This window comes from Bacillus rossius, chromosome 1, assembly GCF_032445375.1.
Source record: "Bacillus rossius redtenbacheri isolate Brsri chromosome 1, Brsri_v3, whole genome shotgun sequence".
NCBI classification, from domain to species: Eukaryota; Metazoa; Arthropoda; class Insecta; order Phasmatodea; family Bacillidae; genus Bacillus; species Bacillus rossius.
The window spans coordinates 230,777,272-230,802,651 of record NC_086330.1 but is presented as its reverse complement, the minus strand read 5'-3'; the positions used below and the strand labels follow the sequence as shown (position 1 = coordinate 230,802,651).

At 35.9% G+C, this 25,380-nt stretch overlaps 1 protein-coding gene across 2 annotated transcripts in view; it reads right to left on the bottom strand.

Annotated features, from left to right (window-relative positions):
- The window catches only part of LOC134529854 (heme transporter FLVCR2-like), a 181,363-nt gene extending 158,143 nt beyond the window's left edge, over positions 1 to 23,220 (bottom strand). For both annotated transcript variants that reach the window (XM_063364371.1, XM_063364379.1), the window contains exons 1-2: positions 23,062 to 23,220; positions 2,116 to 2,407 (exon numbers count right to left, since the gene is read on the bottom strand). In XM_063364371.1, coding sequence (XP_063220441.1) covers positions 2,116 to 2,385 — 270 coding nt within the window. In that variant the 5' untranslated portion in view covers positions 2,386 to 2,407; positions 23,062 to 23,220. The remainder of the gene's footprint in view (positions 1 to 2,115; positions 2,408 to 23,061) is intronic.
- Positions 23,221 to 25,380: the final 2,160 nt, after the last annotated feature.

The window sequence follows — 25,380 nt, the reverse complement described above, 5'->3', positions numbered from 1 at the left end:
GATATCTCCAAAAGTAATTGGAATTTTTTATCTCCGCAGGCGGTTCTGAAAAGAGAACGTAAGATAGCATATAATAAAAGTTATTTCATATTTGTACGATTTTTTTGGCGCTAATCCGTACAATACAGATTTACCTGTCTCTTACTTTAATTTTTTGCACTGATAGAAAATCAGAAATATCTATATGGCAGATATTCGTTAGTCAATATAATGACGATGTCCACTGCTTACAATAAATATCTTGAACTAAATCAGAAGTCTTTCATGTAGGAGCTAGTTTTCATGTATCCTTTCAGTACGACTATGGAACGATTACTTTCAAAATGCAAAAATTTCTAATTATTGTCCACGATTCTCAAAAATATGGTGTGTTCAAACAAAATATAAAAAAATTAAACAAGCGCAACGCTTAGAGAAATGACTGCAGGCAAAACATATTTTAGTGCAGTAAGAAATTATAAAGAACAATTGCGTTAAACACGTGTAAGGAAATTTAAAAAAAATTATAAATAAATTATTTTTTTTGTTTGCAATATAAAACCTCTATGAGAGCGAAACCATTTGCCTCTATAGTCTTGATGGCCGTGCGATTAAAGGCGTATGTTTTCCAACCTAGAGGACAGAGCTGTGATGGTTCGAATCACATCGTTTCCAATGTATGATGTAAAAAAATTTAATTTAATATGACGATATGGACCATAATAGCTTTGGTAGGTAACAGAACATCGACCTTATGTGATGAGACAGAGCGAAACTGGCGCTCTCCATGAATAAATAGCAGTAACATTGACGTCGGTATCCAGGATGGCGGCCTCCATGGGAACAGAAAAAAACCAAGATGGTGGACGTTTCGTCACATAAGATGGCGGCCTCCAGCAGTTGAAAATAAAACGGGGGATATGATATCAGAATCCAAAAAATGGCTTCGAAATCAAATCCAAGATGTCGGACGTGTTATTAGAATTTAAGATGGCGGCCATAACGAAAATTTCCACGTTATATAATCCAAGATGGCGTTCGTAACGAAAAGTTCAACGGTGACATCAACACGTCCAAGATGACAGGCGTAACGAAAAATGCAGCATTAGTGAGTGGGGCGTTCGATTTAAAGATGGCGGATCCAAAATGTCTGCCGGATCAAAGGCCAATCAATGTCAAAGGTCAAGGTCAAAGGTCATAGTCAATGTCATCCAAGATGGCTGCCGTGACGTCAGAGCAATCGGTCATTGTCCCGGCACAAAGCACCACAGCTTAGAAGCCTGAGCTGGGAGCCCCCAAACTATACTACTATCATTTTGCTATTGAGTTTCAGATTTTGGTTATATTACAGCCACACTCCAAAGCGGAACCATACATATTATCTGAGAAGGGTAACCCATTGAGTATGACAAATAAAGATTAAGTTCTAAACATATAATGTAAGTTTAGAAAGGCACCCAAATAATTAGAATTACAATGTCACTAGCGTGACAATGATTAAATATGATAACACTTTATTTACATAAAGAAAGACGAAGCATAAAATTTGTTTAAAATACTGCACTATTAGTTGTTTTTTTCGCATCAAAATATTTCGTCGATATGGATCCCATAAATTATTTTGTAGTGACAACAGAGCTATTTTGCAGTCTGTATTCGATGGAAAAATTTTAGCTGCAGGTTAATTATAAAAATATGTTGAAAATATTTACAAAACTTTAGTTTTTAAGTGTTTACTAAAGCCTTTGAAATTTGAGTTTATGTATTTTTGGCAAATATTGGAGTAAATAATAAGAGACATGTTATTCCTTGTGATTACTTGTAAAATTACTTTGACACTCCTGGCAAAGAAGTCTAAAGTCACAATAATACATTTTTAAAACCAATTAAAAATTTAGCATGTATCATATTTAATAACGTAAATACTTGGAAAATGATTAACATTTTGAAAATAACAATGTAATGTTCTTAAAAATTACGTTGAAAATATATTTATTTGCTTTAAAAACCTACGGTAAATTTTAACACAAATAAGTTGAATGAGTTGTTATTAAAACAATACTATTCAATAGTAAGCTTTACGCTAGGTTATTTTGACGGCGATGTGTGAGAGTAGGAGTAGCGGCGTGGCCTCACCATGACGTCGATGAGGAAGCAGGCGGGCAGCACCAGCGCCGCCACGCAGCCCATGAAGGCGAGGGACGTGTCCTGCACCCGCGCGGCCGGCACGCAGTAGTAGCGCGCCACCTGGTCGCCCACCACGGCGTACTGCACCCAGTGGAACGAGCTGCAGGCGCAGAACAGCATGTGCACCGCCAGCACCACCCAGCGCTTGGCGTACACGCGTGTCCGCACGTGCGCCTCCTCGGGCGTCGTCACCATCTCCTCGTACTCCACCACCGCCATTATCCTTCACCAACACTGCCACCTACAACACCACCAGTTTCCTTCCGCTCGCAACATTCACCAACACTGCCACCTACACCAGTGCTATTCTCCGTCACCTGTCCACCACAGCCATTCTCCTAAAGCTGGCAACATTAACCAACACTGTCATTCTCTTTCAGCTTGAAATATTCACCAACACTGCCACCTACACCACCACAGACATTCTCCTAGAGATGGCAAAATTCAAAAAACACAACCACTTAACACACTGTCATTCCCCTTCATGGCAATATTCACCAACACTGCTTTTACACCACTGCCATTCTCCTTCAGCTGGCAGCATTCTCCGTCACTGCCACATACTTCACCATTGCCTTTGTCTTAAAATTAGCAAAAGCATTTATCATACCCACGTAAACAGTTTCCTCATAATAAGCACCGCATAGATAAATCAATCAAACCTATGAGCATAGTCTCCAGAGCAATTTTCTCTCGCTACCAAATGATATTTTTTTTTTTGCAAAAATAATACCACAACCATTACATTCATTTCCTAATATGCCATCTTTGCCCAACTTATTAGACTAAAAATGTTTTAACGACCATCCCAAAGATATATCTACTAACACCACCAACTGATTTCTTCTCCTACAACTATCAACACATTCAAGATACCCACCAAGCCATCGCCACTAACTCCAAGGTCGCTATATTATACATATCATGTAACAAAATTTTTAACAAAAACCACTGGCTTAACAAATTCTTACCTTATCTACCGCAGAAGGCTCTTCTTACACAATCGCCTCTTTCCTTAAACAAAAAATATCCCAGCCTTCTCCTTAAACTCTTACACTCTTATTCCCCTTCAAATCACAAATATATTTACAACTACTACTGGATATGACTATCAATTTTCTAGTCCAAACTTTACTCTTCAACAATAAAAACTTTTATAATTGTTCCTAAGCCAATATATCGTAATCTACCACCACTTTAAATTACGTTACATGTATGTTCCGTATCAAGCCATCAACTTTTATTCCAACATCGCTATTTGATTTCTGTTCCACCAACAAATATATTAACGATACCAACAAAGCCATGACCTCGCAGTCTGCTACCACCGGTGAACGCCATACCATAGACTAGTTCGTCCCGGCGACACCCACTAGACTTCAGGCCTGCTTTCATGCACGTGACGTTATGAAGAGTGATCCTTCACTCCGCTCAGCAGCGCTGCACTAACTTTGGACTTTTTTTTTTTTAACATTGAGCTTCTTATCCTTCTGTCATACTGCGAAGGGAGCAAGTAATAAGTTACAGAAGCTTGCCAATTATAACCAAACTAAAAAGTGGAGTGGTTTAACACTTAGATTACAAATTCAGTAATTTATCGAAGAAGAAATCATTGATACTCATCATCTCATCTTGTCTGTGATAGTTTCAAACCGTATCATAAGAGCAGATTCAAATGTTTAAAAGTTTAGAAATCAAACTTTTTTAAGAGTTTAAAACGCATGGCATTTAAGGTGTTGCTTGGCTTCTATGTTGTAGCCACGACGAAGACGAATTTATAACCGACGTTTCTGTGAACGTTGCAATCACCGCCATCAGGGAGCAGTTACCTACTGAGGAAGGTAACTGCAACTCCACACAATGGACAGTAAAAACTGCGATTCTTGTCCGGCATTTCAGTTAAGAAACATTAAAAACGCATGGTAACTTTTACTAAGATAAAAGAAAATATAATTTAATAATGAAGTTTTAGTCAAGTCCATGCTTAGTTACTTACCTACGGCTCTGGTAGATTTGTAGAGATTATTTTTACCTTCTTTTAAATAAAATTATCCCGCTCCCACCCCTTGAAGGTGAAATTTATAAATAATGTTTAAATAAAGTTCGTAATTATTGTATTTTTTGTAAAAAAAAAAATTACTTAATTTTTGCTTGGTTAGCTTAAGAGCTATAATTAATTACTGTAAAATATATTTTGTCACATTAGGGGTGAAATTTCGTAATGACTTTATGTAAAGAGTTTAGAATAGCAATAGTTCTAACTAACAAATAAATTTTTTTAGAAATTTATAAATACAGCCGGAATAACAGACTAAACGTTAACATTGTTAATACTTTAATTTTATTCATACCTAATGTAAAATGTTTTTGCTTAGTCATTTTTTTCATAATTTTTTAGTAATACTTTCTAATGCCTGGTATGCGCTGCAACATCTCAATCAAATTTTTTTGTTATTTTTTTGACTTAGCTACACATATACAAAATATATTTATCTCTCTCTGATTCTATTTTTCTCTATGTATATTTATATTTCTCAACATCCCTCTATATTTTGATATATCAATTTATCTCTTTATACATCTATATCACTATATATTTATATATCTACCCCTCGCTATCTCCCTTTATATATATATTAATTTATATATTTGAATTTCCCTCTATCTCTCTCATCTCTATATACTTATATATAAATCTATAGATGTCTCTATATCCTCATATCTCTCTTTTATATTTAATTTAATTCCGTCATGCTTGCGCACTCATATACTGAAAACACACGAACTGCCGCTAAATTATGTGCTAATTCATAAACCTTCGCGAAAATGCGCATAACAACTCACCAAATGTTAATTGCAACCGAATTTATAGAATAGGAATGCATACGGGACAAACAAACGCAATTTAATTTTTCTATGAATTGATTAGCCTCTATACGGCTATGGTTTGTTTTGTTAACCAACTGCTAGGCAGTTGACCTTAACTTCAGAACAGATATCTACTCCATGAATACGACCAGACAGAAACCTTATTTGTGTTTCAAAGGTAAAGTGTACAAAATGTCACGGAGATCGGATGAACGACGCGTTAACAATTAAATGGCGAAAAATCACCAAAAATAATTAAATTTGGATTGAAGGATTGGATTAATCAGATTTCAAATTTCAAGTGTGCAAAATTTCAATTAGGTACGCATAAGGTACAAACAAACAAGCATATATAAACATATATAAGTAGTATATAAAATATGCTCGTGCGCCTGGCTTCTGGCTGTGGATTGATGATTTGTCATAGTTCCTCTGAGTGCAGAGATTCTCGTGAAATGTTGGTGTCCACCATATTGGAATGTTACATCACGGCGGCCATATTGTATGGCCTTGACCTTTGGCCTTGACCTTGACCTTTGGCCTTGACCTTGACCTTTGGCCTTGACCTTTCGCCTTGACCTTGACCCAGATGGTCATCTTGAATCCTCCATCTTGGAACCACCATTTTGTTTCTAGAATTTTCCACCATTAAAAATTATGATGTGAGCGTTGCAATTTTCGTTACGATAGCCATCTTGAAAATTCGTAATTATTATTCTATAAAAATTGAAAAAATTAAAATTTATAAAAAAATTAATTAATCAAAATTTAATAAAACACTATTTAAAAACACCTTTGCAATTTTAGTTACGCTCACCATCTTGAAAAACAATAATTATTATGTTAGGAAATTGGGAAAATTTTTAATATTATTAAAAAAATTAATTAATATAAATTATAAAAAAACACTACATTATCTTGGATAAGACATCACCGTTGCACATATAGCTGTGGTCAAAACCTTGGATTCTAGAAACATTGCATGTTTCGTTACGCCCGCCATTTTGAATGCATATGTTTAGTTACGGTGGCCATATTGGATTCTAGAATTTTGACATTATCGTTTTGACCGCCACCTTGAAAATCCGTATATTTTATGCTAGCAAATCAGGAGATTTAAAAATATATATAAAAAATTTAATTCGTGAAATTTTAATAAAAAAACTCCGCCATCTTGAATTAATACATCACCGTTACACATATAGTTACGGTCGTCATCTTGTATTCTAGATACGTTGCATGTTTCGTTATGCCTGCCATCTTGGATGTGTATGACACCAGCATCGCACATTAAGTTACGGCTGACATATTGGATTCTAGAACGTAGCCATTTTCGTTATGGACGCATCATTAAAATTCCTACTTTTTCAGATAGAAAAGCGGGAAAAATTTAAAATTTATAAAAAAATTATTTTAAAAACTTTAAATAAAAACGCTCCGTAATCTTGTATAATGACGTCACGGCAACCATATTAAATCACTAAAAATTATCAGATTTCAATGGAAAAATTATAAATAAAAAAATAATAATTTATCAAATTTTAATAAATTGTTATTTATAAAACGCACTTACGTCATGGAGACCTGGTTTCGAAACCCGGTGAGGGCAAAAATAAAAAATAAAAGAGACCGATCCTTCTTCCACTGAAGCGACCGGCAGACTGACCACTCACTAATGCCAACCAGTTTGACATTTGGCAGCCATTTTGTTTTCGTCTGCTGGTTTTAGTTTGCTAAGGTGCACTGCTACCATGTTAGTTTATTTTTACCCACTTACCGACTTATTTATTATTACTGTGGCATCTACCATCTTCAAATTGGGATGCCATCTTGGAAATTCTTAATTATTTAGCTATAAAACCTGGCAAAAATTACAAATTAATAAAAAATCACTCATCAATATGATTGATTCGATCGATATCTGTCCTTGGTTCGATGCTTGATGAATGCAAAAAAGCTTTACTATGGTAAAAATATTTATTTAATAAATCATGTTCAAATCCTAAAAGCAGATATAGTTCCTCCTAAAAAAAAGCCTCCTATAAGCCAATAAGACCATCTTGGAAATTTGTATTTACTGACCTACAAATTAGGAAAAAAAATTATCAAAATCTTAAAAAAATCACTTATTAAAATAATTATTAACGCTGTAGATTTACGTCCTTGGTTTGAGTCTGAATCAGTGATTAGACTAACTGAAGCTTAAAATAAATTTTAATTTTTTTTCCCATTACTTTTCGTAGATTTTATTAATCATTCACTCTAAAAAAACAATACTATCACTACGTCGTTAGACTGACGAAGTGACGTAAGCGCCAAATGTGCAAAAATTGAGATATTAAGCCTGGCTGTCGGCTATGTGTTGATCTATGACCTGACGAAGTGGCGTATCTCCATCTCCTTTCTATAACTGTGGGGGGGGGGGGGGGGCATTCTGGTTTTTAGCGTAAGCGCCATATTTCCACGATTCTTGGACACACCAAGTGGCGTTAGTGCCAGGAATGGTATTGACACCACTTTGTCATTTCAAATTTTCTTATATTGGTGAATACATCACTTTGCTAAATTATTTTTATAATATTATTATTTATAATACTTTTCGCATATATGCATTAGTCATTCCATCACCCTAAAAAATACCAATGTAGTCTGTGTTCTTCATACAGACAAGCAGATGAAGAAAGAAAGAAAGAGAGAGAGCATTGAAAGAAACTTTCGATAAACACATTGCACAAAAATAAGAAGCTTTCCGTCAGAAGAAAACCACAGCCAAGGAACTAGCGAAACAACATCCAAATAAAGTAGCTGCAGCAGTCTTTGATCTGCAACAGGTAATCTTTTTACCTATTTCCAAGGAGAGTGCCCATTTTTTACAAGCGTCGTCTTTCAAACTACAACTTTACCATTTATAACATTGGAAATAAGCACTGCCTATGCTTCCTGTGGCACGAGGCGATCAGCAGAAGGGGGTCCTGCGAAAAAGCTACATGTGTTGCTATATTCCTTCAAATTCTTGATCGAGAAGGAAAAGAGGAAGTTCATCTCTTCTCCGACGGAGCTGCTGGGCAGAACAAAAACAGTATATTCATTACAATGCTCCTGTATGTCTTAAGGCACTCCACTAGCTTGCATTCGATCACCCTCAACTTCTTCGAGGTAAACCATGGACAGAGCGAAGGATATTCTGCGAACAGTGCAATTTCAACTGCTCTGTCTCACTCCGGTGATGTTTTCATGCCTTGCCCGCTACCACCAATAATAACTCTTGCAAGCCGAGCTTCTCCATATGAAGTTCGAGAAATGCAATCTAACGAGTTCTTAGATTATAAAAAATTATCTGAAGTTATTAGAATAAAGACTATAAAGTTCTTTGACTCTGGACAACCAGTTAATTGGAAAGAAATCCGTGAAGTGTTTGTGACAAAAGAAGATGTGAACTGCATATACATCAAAAATAGTCACACTGATGCTACCTACGAGAGGCTGTCTCTCAAACGTCAAGCTTTGGACTGCATGAAACATGGTGTTTCCAAACTCAATTCTAGTCCTCCACCTTTGGCCTACGAAAAATACTAGTACTTTGTCACACTTTGTGTTGGCCCCAACCCAGTGATTCGTAATCCTGTTTGTCAGCAGTTCTACAAAGGATTATCACACCTTGGACAGCACCCAAATATTGCAAAAAAAAAAAAAAAAACATATTTTTTTTTCAGTTTGGTGCTGCAAAAGTGCTGACAAAAACTACAGATATGTGTTAATATTACATTTCACATATAGTGTACACATTGCTAAACTATGTTGATTTGTATTTTTCTGCATAAAAATCGTTAATTCAAAGAAAATACATATTGACGTAACTGCCAAAATGGATACAATACCTTAACCTTCAGGACCGTCGAACTGGCGTATCTCCATTTAGGCCAATTTACAAAAAAATGGCGGCAGCTATAAAACTTTTAATCATATTTTCGGAAGGAGCACCAAATATACTATTTTAATGAGTCATTACTTTGCGCACAGCTCTATAAAAAATTGCTCCAGTTCAGTGAGTTTGGTGCCAATTTTCTTTAAAGTGCTCTCCTGAAAAATTGTCCTTATGGCGCTTACGACACTACGTCAGTCTAACGACGAATAGTCCTGTCCAACAAATTAAGTATGTTGGCGCGCTGCCTAACATAGACTTCTCTTTTTATTTATGTATAAAATACATTCCAACCAGGTCATGGATTATACGTATAAGCCAAGTGTCTTCTGGCCACGAATCCAGGTCATTAACAATGTCAGACGTATAGAAAAGACATATCCGAACCTCAAGACCTTTTTCGTCGATATCAAATATAACATATTTCAATCAGTCAAGACAAGTCTTTGAACTGTCAGACTTAAAGATTCGATAAAATCAATTACAATAAATTAACCCAATGGAACATGTTTACCAAGAATCCCTGAAAATTATTTTATCAGGACCAAGAGGTTTTGAACCAGTAAATAATCAGAGCTACTACAGATTAGAAAACAAATATTTAAAGAAACGACATATAATCAACAAAAGAAAAGACGCACTATAAACAAAATATACATACACAACACACACGGTACACACATTGGACACACCATACACACAGTACACACACTGAACGCACAATACACACAGTACACACCCTGAAGACACAGTGCACACACTGGACACACACATTACACACACTAGACACACAGTACATACAGTACAAACTGGACACTAAGTACACACACTGAACACACAGTACAGAATTGACATACAATACACACTGGACATACAGTACACACACGTAATTTAGGTTCACACCTCATGAATACACCAATACTCCCCCAGGCATCTAAACCCGCTAGGGTGTTTACCTGGTTAGGAGAAAGATGTATCTTTTACATGCCTGACACTGTTGCCAGTGTCCAACATGGGTTCCAAGAACCGGGAAATAAATTCGCCATTTCCATTCGCGGCATGTTACTGGCGAGCGCACGGCTAGGTCGAGAGGTTGAGAAGAATACGGTACACACAGTACACACACTGGACACACAATACACACAGTTTGCCTTTCCACCTTCACGTGAACCTCTGAGAGAGGACGCGGATAGATCACGTCGCCAGGTGATGGCTCACGGGGCACGAGCGTGGCTACCCGTGGCGGAGAGCAACAACATGCAAGCGCACGTCCGCTGACCGCCTCTTCCGGGGACCGCATGGTGGGCGTAATCTGCCGTCATTCCTCCATCACATATGACCCGGAGCACTGCCCTGGGGATACCACCCACAGTTTACAGTAATACAAAAACTTCAAATGGTATTTACACATAAATTTTATTTAAACATTAATTTATTTACATACTATTACACATAAATATTATTTACATATAAATTTATCTACACAAAAAGTTAATGTTTCGAAAAAAAATTTCATCACTCCACAAATTAAACTTGGGTCCATGGAAGAGCCAGCGAATTAAGACCTTTCCATTTTTACGTTTCAACACTTTTTTGACAAGTTAAGTGTCTGGGAACCTAGTTTTTGTTTGTTCTTTTCTTGGTGAAATGCGCCTGAAATTGTCTTGCTTTTCAAGTCTTCCATAAAATAAGTTTGAAAAGACGTAATCTTTATTCTATGAACACGAAATAATTCACCAGTCAAGTTTCCCTTATAGGGCAAATTTTCCTTTTTTTTTTTTTCTTAATAAGCGCCGACATTAGCCTTCTTTCGCGGATCCAGTCTCTTTACATCAGAGAACACGGTTCGAATCAGACGATTGTCCGTTACTTCATTTGGCTTCAATTTCGTGTTATAATGTACTTTAGAATTGTACTCGCTTATAACTTTCGGCAAGATATCGATTCTCTTGTATTTTCCGTTCGTTATAAAACATCTACACAGTATATTCTTGTTGTACGAATGTCGCGTTCGGCTATCGATGCCTTCACGCCGCTAAAAATAGAGTAGTGATTGATGTCGTACTTTTTCATTAATGCGTTTAATGATGCATTATAATATTCTTTCCTGTCGTCCGTCTGCAATAATATTGGCCTACGTATTTGTTTTAAAATATCCTCCATCGTATTTGTAAAATCAGCTGCAGTATTTCATTTCAAGGGCCTAGTCCAAATAAAAGAAGGATTAATATTTGATAACACGCATCATTTCAGTAAATATACCTTAAACAAATACAAATTTAATAATGTAAAATATGCATGTTAATTAGAAGAACCGGGTATGCTAATATTTTTATACTGCAAGAACACTGTAGGCAGCAAAAACTTAAAAGTAGTATGTAAGAATGTTATTTAAAAAAAGTCATATTATATTGGTAATGTTTTTCCAAACAATTAGCATTAGAAAAAAAATACTTTTTATTCTATTAACCTCACACTTCTTAGCACATGTTTCTTTGATGATGTATAAATTATCACCATTTTGCGAAACAAATAGAAGTTTTAGCCTATTCACCATTTGGATTGTCTCTCAATGTACAACATGTCTCGTGAGCTACTGTTTCCAACTTTTTTACATATTTGTTATGAATATTCTTAAAATTTCCGAGTCCATGTCAATATCACAGTTTTAAAGTCATCATCATCGTAACTATCGGCAATATTATCATAAGCTCTATCATTAACATTTATTTAATAATATCGTTTCAATTTATCTTTTGACAAAGATTTACCACAAACTTTGATTTTGGGAGTTTCACTTTACTCTAGATTGTTTTCAAGCTCATGGCTAGCTACATTCTCATTTTCTGTAATAGCTAGTGTTTCCAGTATTATTATTTAATCCTTTAATTCAGCCTCCCAAACACAATTTTATCATCGCTTTATATAGGAAAAAACAACAAAGTACTATTGATTTAATCTTAGGAACCCCATCATCCTTTACCCCTATAGTATAGTTTCTTAAGCGCAGGAGCCTTTCATTGTAGGCCATGTAGTGTTCGACAAGGGAGATAGTATATACTACCAGTTCCACTCACAAATACAGCCTATCAATGATTTTTTTTCACTCTAGAAACACAAAAAAAAAACATTACAATTCTTCGTGTGTTTTATTTTATTATCACTTCGATTAAAATAACTACCACATTTAGTATTTTCTAAAAATGGCTCTTCACTTAGGACTTTTTATCCATCATCTCTGAAAACAAGCATGCCCCATCTATAACACGAAGTAAAAGCTGGTCAGAGGAAATAGCACACATGACAAGTGCTTAGTCACTCATAGGTTTATTATGTACTCGGTACATACCTCAGGAATTGAATAACTTTGTATATATATTTTTGCTACATGTAGGAAAATAACTTTCAATACATGTGAACTTAAAAGTATTTACATACGACTAGTCAAGTACCCAAATTTTAGCTCGTTAACCTCAAAGAAAATTTTAAAAAATTTTCACGGCTATAGATAGAGGTTGAAGAACGAAGCACGCCTACAGGAACCTGCAAATTAACATTGAAACCTCGCGTGCGGGGAGAGACTCGCAAGCCAGCAGACTGTCACGGCAGGCAGATGTTCGCACGAGACCCGTAGCACTACTTACCCAGCCGTCGCGCCATTATATAAAAAAACATTATTAAAATCATAATCAAGCTAATGTAACGTAATTGATGTAATGAGTTCAAAGTACGAGCCTACAATGTATAATTTGCAACAAAAAAAATTGTAGTGCATATACTAGAGGAGTCGAACCCACATACCATACTGCGAAAGTCGACACTTATAAAATTATAAGCATCGAACATTAACATCAAGCATCAAGTATACATTTTTTCATGTTCCCAAAATTCTTGTTAGTAATCACTAATCAGTAACGAAGGAGTGAGTAACTTGGACGAAGTATAGCTTACCAAGTATTCAGAATATTACTGATACAGTCCATCCAGTGCACCAGCTTAATCGCTAGTTTGGATAATTGGTTAACATTTGGATTTTTAATATCGCATACGTAGTGTAGGCTATAACGATATATGTCAAGTTATGATTTTAACACCATAAAATTTTCCAGAGGTTTTTTTTTTTTATTTCGAGGAGTAACAAATTAATATACAGAAATAAAGATCAAATGTTCCTATCAGATTTGCTATAATGGTACAATTACACCTGTGCCAGGACTTTACAAAATCATCACACAGAGTATATGTTTAACACTAATGGATAAACAATTACGATACTCAATATCTTCGCATAAACAATTCCCATTAAAATAAATTCAAATTTCATTTTAAAAATTTTAAAAATGCATATGCCATATTTAGCCAAAATTATTTTAAGAAAAATTGCATTCATTCTATTGTTTAAATAATACCCACAAACGAGACAAAATGTGCATTAAATGCCTAACCTAATAACAAAATTACTTGTCACCTGTATAACTAAATAAATAGGAATATCTAACATATCAAATTACTTGTTTTACTCAATAATACGATGATATAAAACAACACCTACCTTGTTTCTTACCTTTTAGGGTTTGTTTTCCGTAGTCTGGTTACAGTTTTGTTTTTTTTTTTACTTTTTTTTTACCCAGTAGGACTGGTAGAGACACCGATCCATGTCCTTATTTTAGGGTGTGACTTTCTCACTAAGTTTGAGGCAGTATTTTCATGTCAGGGAAACAGAAACGCTTTATTCAAAACAAACCTTCCCACTTCGAGCATTCTAATCCAAAGCGGAAGTGAAGGAGGCTAAGCCCAGTTACCAAACCAAGGGTAGACACAGAAGAAGTGATAAAGCTAACTCAAACCCTTGTGATAACCAGGTTAAGGAATCGGTAACTAAAGCCGATCCTCATAGACTAAACGAAATTGAATCAGAACCTACTTTGTGGTTAGGCTGTATCAGGGTGAAAGAACATTTACACATCGATGTCAGGATGCATCATATAATTCCAGTGTGTTTTAAGGTAATAATTTAGCAGAGGAAGTTATGGTGAAACCATAAGAGGACATTTACAATAAATTATCAGTCCTAATAACCTGCAGTATTGTGAACAGAAACAAACATGCCCACCTGTGGGTCTCAAATACCGCAAATCAGCCGGTAGCTTTACATCAAGGGATGAAGCTAGGTTTCTTACATGAATTTGATGATACTGCTCAACAGGTATCTGGGGAAATTCCTACAGTTCTACAAGCTAGGGAGCACGATGATTTATATTTTAAGTAGTACGTGAAGGGGGACCGGCGCCAGACGCAGGCGCGTAGAGCGTGGCGCCGACCGCCATATTGGAATGTGAAGTAACGACAGCCACCTTGGATGACCTTTACCGTGACCTTTGACATTGACCTTGACTTTAGACCTTCATAATTTGCCAAAATTAGTCAAAATTTGCCCAAATTCGCCAAAATCCACCAAAATCCACCTAAATTTCCAGTTTTTTTGGAAAATAAATTTCGCAAAACAAAATCTAAAAAAAAAATCGACACTTCAAAAATTAGGATTTCGAAAAACCTCAAAAGTCTTTTTGCCTTAGAAAGAACACAAATTCCTAAAAACGGCTTAAAATTCCTAAGAGCTAGCCGCTATAAGCCATTTTGAATTATGACATCACCATTGTAATTTTCGTAATGGCAGCCATCTTAAAAAACTTTATTTATTATCCGATTTAATTGAAAAATATTCATAAATAATAATTAATTAATTTTTTATAAAAAATATTTCAAAACACCGCAGCACATCTCGTTATGGTCGCCATCTTCGATTCTATAAATGTTGCATGTTTCCTTATTCCCGCCAACTTGGACGACTATGACATCATCATTACACTTTAAATTACATCTGCCATACTGTATTATAGAACATTGCTTTTTTCGTTACGGCCGCCATCTTGAAAAACTGTAAATTTATGGCTAGATATTGGGAAAAAATTTTAAAAATATAAAATTTAATTCATTTAAGTATATTAAATTATTATTTAAAAATACACATACACATTAAAATCCTAGGTTCAAACCACATAAAAGCAAAAATTAAAAAAATGGCGACAGATCCTTCCTCCATGAAAGCCGCCGGCAGACTGACCTCCCACTTCTAATACCAAGGTATATATTATCGGCTAGTATTACATCATGTCCACCATCTTTTTTTCTGCTACTGGAGGCCACCATATTGTTTTCGACTTCTAGAGTACACCACCATTATGTTAGTTTAATTTTTACGCACTAGATACCAGCATTAATTTATTATTACCGTGGCACCAACCATCTTTACATTCGGATGCCATCTTGGAAAATCGTAATGATTTAGCTAGAAATTCGGTAAGAATTTCAAAGTCACCAAAAAAAATTGCAATCAATATACTGATATATTCGATCGATTCCTGTCCTTGAATCGATCTCTGGGTGATGCAAAAATAATAATTTTATGTAAAATAATAATAATTTCAATAAATCATGTTCAAAGTCCTAAAAGTAACTTATATTCCTAGCCAACCAGCATCATATTAGTCTTTATGTCCGTCATATTCGAAATTAGAAATAATTTACCTAGAAAATCAGGAAAAATCTTAAATTCATCCAAAAAAAACTTATTAATTAACTGATCAATTAGATCCATTTCCGTTCTTGGTTCGATCCCTAAGCGAAACAAAAATAAATAAATTTAATTAAAAATACCACAAAAATGACAGATTTGAAAATAAAACACCACAAGTTCTTTTACAAACATAAATTGTATTACATAATTTCGATTCAACTACAGAAACACTTGCGAAAGCTAGCAATCTTATAAACATTTAGTCCTGCGTCGGCGTGAAATGACTAATTCATAGCTCCAATCGGTTTAAACTAGACTGAGACCAGCCAGATGCTTTACTGACATAGTCTTCCTCTTCTTGACAGTGTTTCTGGACACCATGTTTAACTGTTTGCTTCACATCGTCAGAACTGTAAATTACTGTAGCCGATGTCTTGAACATACACTTCTTCACTTTGTCATCGAACGGATATGGCTTTCCATATGTACAGTCCAACCACAAGTTACATTTTAAAGGTCCGTTTGTTGCTACGTAATCAGTAAGCTGATTGATTGAGTTCTGCTTGATATCGTTAAGAAAAGTACAAATGTCCTTCGACTCACTGAAAGTATTTAGATAATAGTAGTCTTTCAATGTTCCACGAAATGCAGACTAAGCCAAGTAAAACCCATTATCATTCACCTGTAATGCAACCGAAAACAGTCATGCGTTTAGTTTCATGTCCAGATATCATAGCAATTGGTTGCTGCACAACTGTTATTTCTTGCTATTATGCTCACGAGACTTAAATCGAAAGCGAGAAGACGAAATTTCCGTAGGTAGTTCAACAGTAGTCACACGGACTACACCTTTACATTTTTTTCGCACGACATCGCAAACTGTCAATATACCTATAAACCAAACATGACACTGATCACAGCGAAACTTTATACGAGAAGGATTCTTCTTGCATTTACTCAGTTCATGTCTTCGTGCTACATGGGAAAATGCAAACTACGTATCGCAGTAGCTGCAAGGATACCGCGGTGATGAAGACGAGCCTTTCAGACCCGATCCAGATACTGGCGTTGCCACAGTTGTACCATTTCCAGGCATAATTTTATGCACATCAATGCATCGTTGTTCTATAGAAACCTTTACTTTCTGCCGCACAGCAAGATATTTACATGTCTTCATGCGCGTTTTCATATAATATTTTCTGGCAAACTGCTTATGACATTTCTCACAACCAAACATGTTACGAGGAGGATTCTTAGCACATTCTCTCTCTTTTCGTGTCGACGAGCATTGTTGTTGTTTGAGAGAATCTTGTCACAGTAACGGCACCGATGTTCGTTAGATGTTGACGAACACCATCCATTGAGGGCGAAACAGCGTTCATCGAGGTTTCCTGTGCAGCCAGCACTGAAGTCATTGAGCTCTCTTCCGCTGGTGGTACCACGACTGTTGAAGTCGCCTCCAGTGTTGATGTCGTCGTTGCCAACGGTATCTGCTCCATCATCGTCGTCGCTGAAGTCAGGGTTCCCGTAGACGATGGTAAAACCTCCATCAATGTGAACGTTAAAGATGGTAAAGAAGCTATTGAGTATACATGAACTGGTAATTGCGCGACTTATGCACCAGAGAAGACAAAATTGGTGAACCTTACACCGTCGACGACAGTAACAAACTGAAAGTCCCGTCGTCTAAGAACATGCTTATATACACGCAAACGACTAAATAATATGCTAGTAAAAACAATACCCATTTACTATAATATACGAGTTAAAACAACATTCAAAACAGAAGCAAATTTGAAAGCAAATTAGTCAAAAATGGACGCACAGTACAACCACTGGACGTGCAGTACACATAGGACACGGAATGTACGCACAGTGCACACCAAACACGTAATGAACACGATATGTACACACCGAATATCTACGTAATGAACACGCAATGTACACACCTACCAAAGATCCGTCAGCTCCAAAGCTCTAACTGTTCCAAAAGCTCCAAAGCTACAAGAGCTCCAAAGCTCCAAACAGTACCTACACACACTAGACACACAGTAGTACAAAGCACACTACGTAATACACACAGTACATACACTGCTACCACCGAACACACCCAATGTACACGCAATGACCACGCAATGACCACGCAATGACCATGTAATGTACGCACTGGACATGCAATGTACACGCAATGACCATGCATAGTACGCACCAAACACGTAATGTACACACTGGTCACGCAATGTAGAAGTAATGAAAAAATTTACCAAAAAAGAAAAAAAGAAAAGAAATTGAATGGACAAATACAAAAACAGTTTCTGCTAGATTGTGAACTTCTCAATGTTGAGTAAAGATAGAGTTCTAGTACAAGTTAAAAAAAAAAAATTTCATTCAATTTCATTTTTTTGGTCATTTATTTCATTGTTTTACAATTTTAATTATTATATTTTTATTTTATAAATTTGTATGTAATTTTATGATATCAAAGAAAATGTGTGATGGTTTTCTCCGTGTGCTCCCGATTATTCTTGTCAATATTATGATGGCTTTCTCCATATTCTATCGATTATTTTTGTCTATATTTTGATGGTTATCTCCGTGTGCTCCTGATTATTCCTGTGGTTTTTCAAGTGCTTCTGGTTATTTTTGAGAAACCGATCTTTGCATGAAGGATTGTTTACTTAATGAGTCATGTTATTTTACTTAAGGTGGCATCTAATTAGTGAATTTCTGATACTAAATCAGCACTTGCAATATTTTTATCAGGTGGACTTTAAAAAAAATTCATTACTCAGTCAAATTACAATAAACTCTGAGACATCTGAGAAACACTAACAGGAAGGACGAACTTCCTTCTCCTTGGTGTCTAGCAAAACCATCCATCTTTTGCGATCGTTAGTGAGCATCCCGCATCCCACAAAAAAAAAAATTAAATATTATTTACCTGCAAGCAACACATGGCGATATCTGTTGACAAGGATCGACACTACTTTAAACGAGTTATTTTACATGAGATAAATTAACTCTCACCACTGAATGGAGCCAAAAACAGTTAAAGAGCCATGTAGTATCGTAAACTTGTAGCCTCGTAGACTTGTAGCTATATAGTCTCGTAGCCTTGTAGACATGCTACCTCATAGCCAGTTGAAGCCATGTAGTCCTGTAGTCATGTAGTTTCGTAGCTTCTTAGCCTCCTATTCTAGTAGCTTAATAGCAACTAGAACTAAAACCTTTTGGAGCAAAATACTATTGAATCCAATGACTACTGAAGTCAATGACTGTGGGACTCAATCACCATTGGAAACAAAAGATTGTTGGAGCCAATGAATGATGGAGTTAATAAATGTTAGAGTGAATTACTGCTAGAGCTAATGACTATTGGAGCCAATGATTGATGGATCCAATGATTGATGGATCCAATGACTGTTAGAGCTAACTAATTTTGGAGGCATTTAATCCTTCTTAAAATTAGTGATTTCATCCTGCTGATTGAATGTTTGTGAAAATAGAGCATCATTTTCGTTAAATGAGCTTCCTTTGTTAATCAATTTATGTTCAAAAAAGTGCATCCTTTTCGTTAAATGTAGTTCCTTTTTGTCAATTTTTTTTCCAAATGTGCGTCCTTTCCGTTAAATGCGAATCCTTTGATACATTACGTAAATGATGTGTACATTGCGTGGTCATTACGTGTACATTGCGTGTCCAGTGTGTACATTACATGTTTGGTGCGTACTATGCGTGGTCATTGCGTGTACCTTGCATGTCCAGTGCGTACATTACATGGTCATTGCGTAGTCATTGCGTGGTCATTGCGTGTACATTGGGTGTGTTCGGTGGTAGCAGTGTATGTACTGTGTGTATTACGTAGTGTGCTTTGTACTACTGTGTGTCTAGTGTGTGTACTGTTTGGAGCTTTGGAGCTGTTGGAACAGTTAGAGCTTTGGAGCTGACGGATCTTTGGTAGGTGTGTACATTGCGTGTTCATTACGTAGATATTCGGTGTGTATATATCGTGTTCATTACCAGTTCGGTGTGCACTGTGCGTACATTCCGTGTCCTATGTGTACTGCACGTCCAATGGTTGAACTGTGCGTCCATTTTTGACTAATTTGCTTTCAAATTTGCTTCTGTTTTGAATGTTGTTTTAACTCGTTTATTATAGTAAATGGGTATTGTTTTTACTAGCATATTATTTAGTCGTTTGCGTGTATATAAGCATGTTCTTAGACGACGGGACTTTCAGTTTGTTACTGTCGTCGACGGTGTAAGGTTCACAAATTTTGTCTCCTCTGGTGCATAAGTCGCGCAATTACCAGTTCATGTATACTGAATGGCTTCTTTACCATCTTTAACGTTGAAATTGATGGAGGCTGTACCATCGTCTACGGGAACCCTGACTTCAGCGACGACGATGATGGAGCAGATACCGTTGGCAACGACGACTTCAACAGTCGTGGTACCACCAGCGGAAGAGAGCTCAATGACTTCAGTGCTGGCTGCACAGGAAACCTCGATGAACGCTGTTTCGCCCTCGATGGAGACTTCAATGGATGGTGATTCGTCACCATCTAACGAACATCGGTGCCGTTACTGTGACAAGATTCTCTCAAACAACAACAATGCTCGTCGACACGAAAAGAGAGAGAATGTGCTAAGAATCCTCCTCGCAACATGTTTGGTTGTGAGAAATGTCATAAGCAGTTTGCCAGAAAATATTATATGAAAACGCACATGAAGACATGTAAATATCTTGCTGTGCGGCAGAAAGTAAAGGTTTCTATAGAACAACGATGCATTGATGTACATAAAATTATGCCTGGAAATGGTACAACTGTGGCAACGCCAGTATCTGGATCGGGTCTGAAAGGCTCGTCTTCATCACCGCGGTATCCTTGCAGCTACTGCGATACGTAGTTCACATTTTCCCATGTAGCACGAAATATTAAATATGAAAATTGAATTTTGAGTCATTTTAAGACATTTTGAGGAATTTTGAGCCCAAGATGGCCACTGCGACGTCAGAGCAATCAGCCATTGACCTCATCTACAATCCACAGCCTAGAAGCCTGGCGCCGGAGGAACTAAACTATACTACTGCCAAAGCTACTTGACTTTTAACCACAGCTGCCCCTACTATGCTAAACATGACCACCGCCGCTCCTCGGTGCGTTAGACCACAGTTGCCCCTGCTATGCTATAAATAACCACCTCCGCCACTCCTAGGTGCATTCACCACGGCTAGATTTAGAGCCCAACAGCCCCTGTACACTAATGAAGACCACACCTGCCACTCCTCGGTGTGTCCACAACTGCTACTTTAATTTTCACCACAATTTCCCTTGCTAAGCAAATAAATAACTAACTACCACTCCTCGGCACGTTTGCCATGGCTACTTATCTTTAGAGAAAAACTTCCCCTGCTACGCTAATGAAGACCACCTATGCTCCTCCTAGGTGCGTCCGTTACAGCTGCGTGACTTTAGACCACAGCTTCCTCTGTTACGCCAACTATGATCACCTCTTCCTCTCCTCGGTACATCCGCCACAGCTACGTGACTTTAGATGACGGCTGCCCCTGCTACGTTAATGAAGACCATCTCTGTCTCTGCCATTTATGGGAGAATCCACTACTGATAGAGTAATAAAATTTTATAATTAATTATGTTAGAAATAAATTTTCACTTAAAAAAAAAACGTTGCGGAGATGAACAAGCAAAGAATCTGGACGATTTGCCTCTACTTAAAGACTCGCCCAAAATATTGAGACCCATAAATCATTATTTATAGCTGAAAACTGGAAAATATTAAAATTCAAAAGTAGAAAATTGAAATTATAAAAAAATAATTTTGTGGTACAAAGGGAAGCCCCCTAAATAATTTGTGTGCCTATTTTCAAGCCTCTAGGCCTCTTCATCTTTGCACTACGCGAAAGACAGATGAACTCTCCTGTTTATATAGATTACTGTTGGTATTTCCACTAACCGAAACCTCTTTATCTTACTCCCTTGTTGGTTAACCAGTTTTAAAATAATTAAAATTATTTTACGGCTTCGATGGGAAATAATTTTTCTCCTAACTTATTCACCTGTTTCTGCTCTGTAACACTGTACATTAGTTCAAGAGCAAGTAAAATTGATTCTTGAATTTCGCACTAAAATATTACTAAGAAAATGTAAGTCAAAAATTATGGGTGAATTTTTCGTAATCCTACACTCTTTTAATCACTCAGGTAAATTTGTTTTTAGTTTTGCAATGTAAAAATAATACTTAAAAACTTTTAACAAAAATCATATTTATTATAATAATAAGATGCTTTTTACTCAAAATCCTTAAGTATTTTAGCATTTATGTTATACGTTTCTGCAATAACTGTTATTTAATATTATGATAACTTAATCTCCGAGAGATATTAACAGCCGTTATTTGATGTAACTTTGATAATACGAACTCAATACTTAACAATAAGAGCAATCTATATAAATATTTCCAATATTCTGGACTTTACACAATTTATTTTTTAGTAATCAATAAAACGCACAATATATGTATGTTGAACATTACTCTGCAATGTTCTTTTAACAATGTCGTAGTAATTTAACTTATAGACTGACTATACAAATTAACTCTTCAGCAATTTCGTAAATTACTGTCATGTTTGAAGACAAGGAATTCCTGAATATTTTTTGTGTGATGTAATTAAAAACCTAATTTGAAATTTGGTTTCCAAATGCAATGGATGAATCAAAATCATGTTATGAATCTTGAAGATTCCTGGAATGATGAATATTTAAAAACTTATCTTAATATGTTAGAACCAAGAATTTAAAATAAGATTTCTAATTCAGAGGACTTTCACTTTAGATGAACTTAATTTATATTTGAAACAGAATAAACAAGGACTTCAATGTTTCACTATATTAAAATTAAAAACATTTAAGTGTACACAATCCGTAAAGATGGTTTAAGACAGTGGATTCTGGGTGTAGTTCATATACGAGTTTAATCAGCATAGTTAAGCGAATTTGTACTTCAACTTCCGTCATTATAATCAACAAAACTTAATCGATTGCCTTAAATAGACAGATGTCTGTATGCACTTATACTATATTCCAACAGTAACTTTAGACGAATAAGTAGTTTATTATTGCTGATAATAAACAGATAATGATGCTAAATTCTAACCGTGGTGACCTTGCGATAATGCCGTTATAGATGTCCCAAACTACCTGAGTTTATTACGGCGGGAAGATTCCGCCGCCTCCCGCAAAGGAGAGGTGTTACAGAAACACAACAACTAGTTCATCGGGGAGCCAAATTCCTCAAGTAAGAACCCCACTCTGTGAACTCGGGAGTTAATGGTTTCATAAGGTAGCTTGAAATTAACAGATGAAAATAATTAAAGTCTAAATTTAAAGCTATACCTCTAAAACCGAACATAACTTATAAAAAATGTTAAAATCTGTTTTAATAGGTACGTTTGTAATTATTCGTAAACATTATAAAAACAAAAATTTAAATCAATGCCATTTACCTTAATAACGAAGTGTTATCTCGTCTGAGTCTCTCGTCGAATAAACAGGAAATGTCCACTGTCAACAGTACATCATGTTGAATGTTGCTTGAATCAACAGTATTAAAAATGTTTTGTGCCACACTCGGCAGTAGTTGGGCCCTAACTGGAAATTTCTGCTTGTAGTTTATGCTGTTGCTACTTGTAACCTTGCAGAGAACAACACAATGGTCGTGTTGCAAATCCTCTCTACTTAAGATTATGGACGTAAAAGGTACGATTTATTACACGCAAAGTGCCAAAGCAAACAACCATACAGATAGTTGCCATATTCTGGTGAAATTCTAGGGAGTAATGTAAAAAGTATTATTATATGGCACATTGAAACCGAAAGCTGTTTTCGTCAAATAAGTTCCTCGCCAAGGTTATTAAGTTGTAAAAAAATTTTTCACTTCAGATAACAATCTAAGTTAGACTTCTCAGTGAAGCTGCAGTACCAATAATTTTTATTAAAGAAAAGACTGTTTTTAAAACATAAGTAATTAATGCACATTAAATATTTACTTTATTCTTATTTTTTTATATATAAATTCATTAATTGCTTTTGATAAAAAAAGAGTTAGCGATGTACTATAAAGAATTTAGAAAGTGAGAATAAATTATCTGGTGTAAAGGATCATTCCAAAGTCTCATTATTTAGAGAGAGAGAGAGAGAGAGAGTAAATGCTTTTTACTTAAAAAAATAACATGAAATATTATTTAAAGGCAACAGATCATAACATTTTTAAGTTGGAACAACCCTTATTATTAATTAATTTACTCATAAGTTTATTTGGGTCCAATTGCGTTGCTAAGTTCGTACAACATAAAATGCATAAAAAAGGACGGAAAATTTCTTTTAAGTGATAACATTTATGTTTTAAAAACCTTTTTGATATGTCAACAAGGGGCTGATTTAAAAAAAAAATCTTTTAAAGAAGGAAGGGCCGTGGATAAGCCGTTGAATTCGTAAGAATTGAAGCTGGTGACCTACATATTCCTGTAATTGCTGGTATCATATTAAATGTCGGAAATATATTTCGCTCCTTATATTTAGTATCCAGTGGCTTACTTAATATTTTTTAATAATTTTTTGATATTATTGAAATTTAAATTTGTAATATGGCTGACAGATGGTGGATACCTCGAAAGCTGACGATCTGGTGATTGACACAACTGAATACTAGTGGTGAAAAAATAAACCTAGATGGGCAGCGAACTCTTTCAGACGAAAAGAAGGCAGACTCAAAATTTCCACCATGACGTCATAATAGTTGGCATAATATATATTACTTGGCATTAGTGGTGGTGGTAAGTCTGCCAGTAGTGACTATGGGGAAAGGACCAGTCAACATTTTTAATCGATATGTTAATCGATAATCGAACCGAGGCCACCAATCTGAATAACATAAATTATTTTTTTATTTAAAACTGTTATTAACTAATATTTTATAAACTTTAAACATTTTCGCCAATTTTTTTGGATAAAAATTAAGGTTCTTCAACATGGTAGGCATGATGTAATAAATCAAAAAGGCAGGATCCACGATGGCATGAAATTCTTAGAAAACAATATGGAAGGTGTGAAGTCACATGCATACTTATCCGATGTTCGCCGTTCGCTCGTGCAACTTCGTGGTGATAATTAAAAACACATGGGTGACTCGTGCTTTAGAAGTGAAACTTCAGTAGTATCGGAATGGAGCTCCGGCGCCAGGGTTCAGGATGAGGAGCCAGGTGCAGCTGTATGAAATTCGGAATGTGACGTCACGGTGGCCATCTGGGGTGACGACCTTTGGCCTTGACCCCGGCCGCCATCATCGATAACAACATCTTGAAATTTGTCTGACATTTTATAAAGCTGCAATTTTTAGCTAGACATTCGGAAAAATTCCAAAATTCATAAATCACCTGTTAAAATAGAACTGATTGATTTGATCTCTTCGGTTCTATCCTTGACGGATGCAAAAAAGTTAATTTAATTAAAATTACTAAAAACAGTTACAAGTTCAGAAAATATAACCCAATTACAAATAAAAATTAGTTCATAATTTCTGCAAGTACAAAAAAGTGATTTCTAGCGTTTCTCGATATAGGATGTACTATCTGCTACCCACGAATTAAAGCGAGATGAGAAGTCCCACCACTTGACATAGGATAGTCCATTTTTTCGTTTGAGAATCTTCTCACCAAGTACCTATGTATCGGGATGCATCGTAGGCTGAATAGGCTTGTGGTCCAAATCTTCCAGATAGTAGGTCCTAGGCTCCGATTCACGAAATAAATATGGGTAGTTAAGTC